Genomic DNA, 4,966 nt, shown 5'->3' with positions numbered 1-4,966 from the left:
AAGCAGCTAAATGAAATTCAACCTCATTAATTCATTAATTTCATTTTCTACATCTGTGCTTTGCCTGTTATGACATGTCAAAATATAATCTATGACAAAGCCCTATTAACCTCTTCAGTTATAAGTTACAGCTAAAACTTTCCACTGCACCTTCCTTCCCTTAATAGAGGTGGATTCAAGTGCCAGATTAAATGTTTGGGAAGTTTAAGTCCTTACTCTGCAGCCCAGTGTCATCCAAGAAGTCCTGGTGAGACTCCTTCGTCTCCCCCGGCTTGGAGTTCCTGTCTACAGCTCTCACAGAGATCTTCCACCATCTCCAGATCACCTGTTAATGTCCATTCAAAAGAGCACTGGCGTTAGAAATCATCATCACACATTTAGAGTCACATTTAACGCTAATAACGACAAAGGAAATGTAAAACAGCAACTTAATTAACGTTAACAGCAACGCTACCCGTTAACGAAACACTGATTTATACTAACGTTAAACTTCAGTTCCAGGTTAACTTACGTGTGTAAACGGCCAGTGTACATTCATTTTGTTTTTCCCCCCATCTTATTCTACTTCTCATTGTTTAGTCTATTAAAAGCACCACTGAACACATTTCAGGAGTAGAGCTAACTTATTAAGGCTCGCAGCAAAACAGAAATGGCGTTAAATGTTCACCAGCTATCGTTAGCTGTAACGCTATAACGTAGCAACGCTATTAAACCCAGAGTACTACCAGCTCTGATATCAAATATAAATACTTACCTCTGACTTGGTGACAGCAAAAGAATAAAAATTGTTATTGGGTGCAGGACCCCGTCCAGAGGTTTCAAACAGCGGGTCTGGTAAAAGAGACGCCATGTCAACGTTTACGCGTTGTCATGGCAACAAGGCTTTCTTTAACCAAATGAAACGTTTATAGCTTTATAGTTTATAATATAATATATATATAATTTATATTAAGGAAACTGTGTGTATCACAATAATGAACAGGACATGGTTAACTAGTTTGTGAAATAATAGACATTATGATTAAAATCTACAATGCACAGATACATAATCATGTTCAATATGAAGGCTTAGTTTTGTTAGTTTTGTATTTATGTTTCTTTGGGAACCTTAGTTTGTGGTAGTATTAAACAGAGGATGCTAATATTTAAGCCTACTCTTATTGATAGAAACTAGATGGACAAGATATTAGGAATAACCTTTCAGCTAAACGTTAGACTGAAAAATGACCATTTTTCCTACCATAAAGGAGGATTCATTACACAGCTGCTGTATCAGTGTAGTTTTAGCTGGGTGTAACTAATTAACTTGCACTCTGTTAGAATAAACATTAAATACTTTGAAACACAAACTCCAAACTGTAGTTAAAAATCTTTTAATTTATTTATACATATATTTATATATGTACACATTTACTTACCTATTCTTGTATAGACAAGAAACACATAGTCAAATTCATTGTTAGTCATTGGTGGCACAATAGAGACCCTGGTTCTCCCGAGTCCCAGGCTGATCCAGTAATGTAATAATCCCTAAATTAATCTGTTCTTGTCCCTTGCCTCATCTTAAATCAAATTGAAGGTAGATCACAATTTCTCTCCTCATCCTGTTCTTCACTCCAAAAGTGCTTTAATTAGAAGGCAAAGAAGAAGACAGATGTGAAAGGAGTGTGGTGAATACAACATAACTAACATTTCATAAATATTTTGCTTTCAAATGTAATTTTTTTTTTTGCCAAGGCAGGGTCTGGCAAACCTTTCATTCCCTGTCAAGAGGTTAGATAAGTCACTGGCAACCATGTGAATAACTAAGTGTTTTAAGGCAACCCAATCTGGGTCACACCAACAACCCTGAAGCTTTCTTAAGAGTCTTTTCTTATGCCTGTACCATATTTGTAAAATATAGTGAATATCTGAAATTTGCTTCTCGGACATCTTCAACCAACAGGAGAGGTAAATTAGAGTATATTTAACAAATGTAAGTGTTTTATAGTTCAGGTAGGGTTCTGTAAAATCCTCTTAATGGCTGCACTTCTTGGTTTTCCATTTGTGCTCTAGTAGACACACCTGTCCCTTTACTTGGTGGGCTAAAACATCTCTCTGCTGGCCTCATATTCAACGAGCTGCCCTTGGTTTCAAACCAAAATTCGCCCCTTAGTCCTTTTTTACAATTTCCCAGATATTGGCAATATTTAAAAGGGTGACTAATAGTCCAGGATCGATGCTGTGTCCCATCCACTCACACTATTATAAAAAGATGTGGGTTTGGTTGCTTTGGGTTTTAGAAAACTTGGATCTGTAAGTTAATAAAGGATATTTTGCACATTTTGTAGTGCCAGTATAGTAGCAATTAAGCTAAAATAAGAAAAGAAAATCCCTTTTGAAAATTAAATACTTGCATCATCATGGTTGCTTCAAACCACAGATCATAGATGGATGGAACCCTGTTAATCTTAACATGTATACCATTACCTATGTAGATAGTTTGCAGTGGGTTTTTTTCCACAAGGTGTGTGTATACTCACCCTTGTTAACTCAGTCCTTGTTATACATAACATGTACTTAATTGTGATTACAAATTATGATATGCACAGAGCTTACAGTTATAAACAAAAAATAAAAAGCATATAATGTATTGTATTATAGTCCAAACAGTACATTTCCCCCCATAACAGTCCCTTAGTCTTCAATAAAGTCCTTTGTACTCCTTCATAGTGTTGTAAACTTTTTTTTTGGGAAAAAAACAAAAGAAAAACGTAAGTCTTTTTAAAAAAATGTACTGCCGCTAATTGCATGAGGGAACTGGTGCGTTGAATATGTGCTGCATGCTGCCCTCTGGTGGCGACAACGGGGAGCTGTGCTACAGAAAAGGGTTGGTAGACGAACCCCCTGAAGGGAACGACCCAGCTGGAGCTCCTGCCTGAAAAGTGAGGGAGTCGACATTAAGATTTAAGACAACAGAAAACATTTATACATTTCATATTAAATGGTATAAATAGCAAAGTTTTCAGTTTAATCAATTAGTTCAAATGTCTTCTTAAGCTGATATAGCCTATTCCACAATACATCCTTTATTTCATTTAGTCTTAAAAAAGTTGGGAAAACAAAAGACAATGCATGCTCACCATGAATGGATTATTGGACATGCCAGGGCCAGCCATGGGCTGCCCAAAGGGCGTCATGGAGGGCTTGTTCTGACCGTAGACTGGGAATGCAGGGCCTAGGGGTGATACAGGGAGAGGAACAACAGGTTGAGTCCGCTTTCTCTAGCAGTTAAGCAATAAGAGATAATATTTAATGGCAACAGTTACATCAACAGGTCATTAAGAGCAGGCTATAAAGAGTCAAAGATAAAATGCATATATAATTAACTAAATTATGAGAGGAGAAAGAAAAATAACAAGAGAGCCAAACCTTAGCGTGTCAGATTGCATTCAGGTGTGAACAGAGCCTTATGAGTGATGTCAGATTTGTTCATTGTGTTTCTGGTCCAGAGATTTGTACAGAGTAGTACCCTAAAGCTTTGTACCCTGAATGCAACCTTCTATCGCTGTGCAGTAGCTGCCACTGACAAGTCACACTGCAGCAAGACTTAAATGCAATTCCCCATGCAGATAGTCATCATGTAGATAAAGATTACATACAATTCATGCCAAGGAAAATGCAGCATGTGACCTTAATCTCTGACAGGTACTGCACAGTCAGGTGGAACAGGGTAGGAGGACAGAGGGATGCGGAAGGCAACTAACCATTAGACTGAGGGTGGTAGGCCCCAGGTTGAGTGTAAGGGATGGGAGCCTGGCCAGGGAATTGCTGCTGGAAGTTTCCACTGAAACTGGTCGGGAGGCAGTAGGAAGACGCATTCCCAAAGCCGGCGGGCATGCTCATAGAGCCGGTGCCAAATGAGGCTACAAGACACACGCAGAATGTGTACACACACACATACAAACACAAGGAGGAGTAAATTCTATACACTTTGGCAAATCACAAAGCTACTTGGCAATGTAACTGGGTTACATCAATGCAACACAAATGCCTAAGAAAAAAATGTGGCATCAAATACACTAAACTTAAAATGCACACACACACACCTGCAGCTGGAGCTCTGCCATTGGTCTGGAAAGGGTTGGTGGCCATCTCCGGGGCAACGGCTGCAGCGACAAAGGGATTGGTAGATGGGACGGCTAGATGAAACACAGGCAGTAAGTTGCAAAATGAGTCTTCCAGATACATGTGAAAATGTATTTTCATTCTGTATGCGTCACTGTAGTAGTAATCACTATCACCACCTCCAAAGCCAGGCTGCATGCTGGGTAACACGGGTGGATTCTGGGCTGGCGATGAACCAAGAACTGGTCCGAATATGTTCCTGTAATGAAAATGCTCAGATAAAGTTTTTTTCATCTTTTTAACTTATGCATTATGGGCATTAATCAACTGATTCACTGACAGTGTAAACATTTAGCCATCTTTCTTGGCAGTTTAGTTGTGAGACTTGAGTGGAAAATATTGACTGGATTTGATCTGATTTTAGTTAGGATTTAAATGTATGTATACTCATAGTGTCTAAGCAAAATAATCAACGACACAATTTCACCACGTGAGGAACATTATTCAACACACACTGCATACCGCATCAATCAAATTCATGTAGCATTCAAACAGTATTTTTCCAGGTGTACAGAGGAACCCTGTACAGGAAACTGTTTCTGTGAACATTATTAGCAGTGTTATTACAATATTACTGTGTGTGTTGTGCAGATCCGCTTTAATTAACATTAGATCCTGACCAACACGGTTGGTCTATCGGGAGATTGAAAATTAAATGAAGATGCTGCTGTGCCTCGTGCATAAATGCAGAATGTTAATTTTTTACGACCTTGTACACCCGGTCAACGGATTAACCGCAGTGCCCGCGTTTATAACTGCAGCCCACACATCACAGGCGTGTGTGTGTGTACGTGTGTGT

The 4,966-nt window shown here is 38.8% G+C and overlaps 2 protein-coding genes across 2 annotated transcripts in view; both read right to left on the bottom strand.

Moving 5' to 3' along the window:
• The window catches only part of fbxo36b (F-box protein 36b), a 2,628-nt gene extending 1,778 nt beyond the window's left edge, over window positions 1-850 (bottom strand). The window contains exons 1-2 of the mRNA XM_035671164.1: window positions 755-850; window positions 217-325 (exon numbers count right to left, since the gene is read on the bottom strand). Coding sequence (XP_035527057.1) covers window positions 217-325; window positions 755-850 — 205 coding nt within the window. The remainder of the gene's footprint in view (window positions 1-216; window positions 326-754) is intronic.
• A 507-nt stretch (window positions 851-1,357) lies between these two features.
• agfg1b (ArfGAP with FG repeats 1b) overlaps window positions 1,358-4,966 on the bottom strand; it is a 9,152-nt gene continuing 5,543 nt past the window's right edge. Inside the window, exons 8-12 of the mRNA XM_035671177.1 lie at window positions 4,287-4,366; window positions 4,089-4,181; window positions 3,747-3,905; window positions 3,123-3,217; window positions 1,358-2,917 (exon numbers count right to left, since the gene is read on the bottom strand). Of these exons, the coding sequence (XP_035527070.1) occupies window positions 2,858-2,917; window positions 3,123-3,217; window positions 3,747-3,905; window positions 4,089-4,181; window positions 4,287-4,366 (487 nt within the window). The 3' untranslated portion in view covers window positions 1,358-2,857. The remainder of the gene's footprint in view (window positions 2,918-3,122; window positions 3,218-3,746; window positions 3,906-4,088; window positions 4,182-4,286; window positions 4,367-4,966) is intronic.

The sequence above is a fragment of the Morone saxatilis genome, unplaced genomic scaffold, assembly GCF_004916995.1.
Source record: "Morone saxatilis isolate NCDOM2014 unplaced genomic scaffold, NCSU_SB_2.0 Contig23, whole genome shotgun sequence".
Classification (NCBI taxonomy): Eukaryota; Metazoa; Chordata; class Actinopteri; family Moronidae; genus Morone; species Morone saxatilis.
This window is presented reverse-complemented; position numbering and strand designations above follow the sequence as displayed.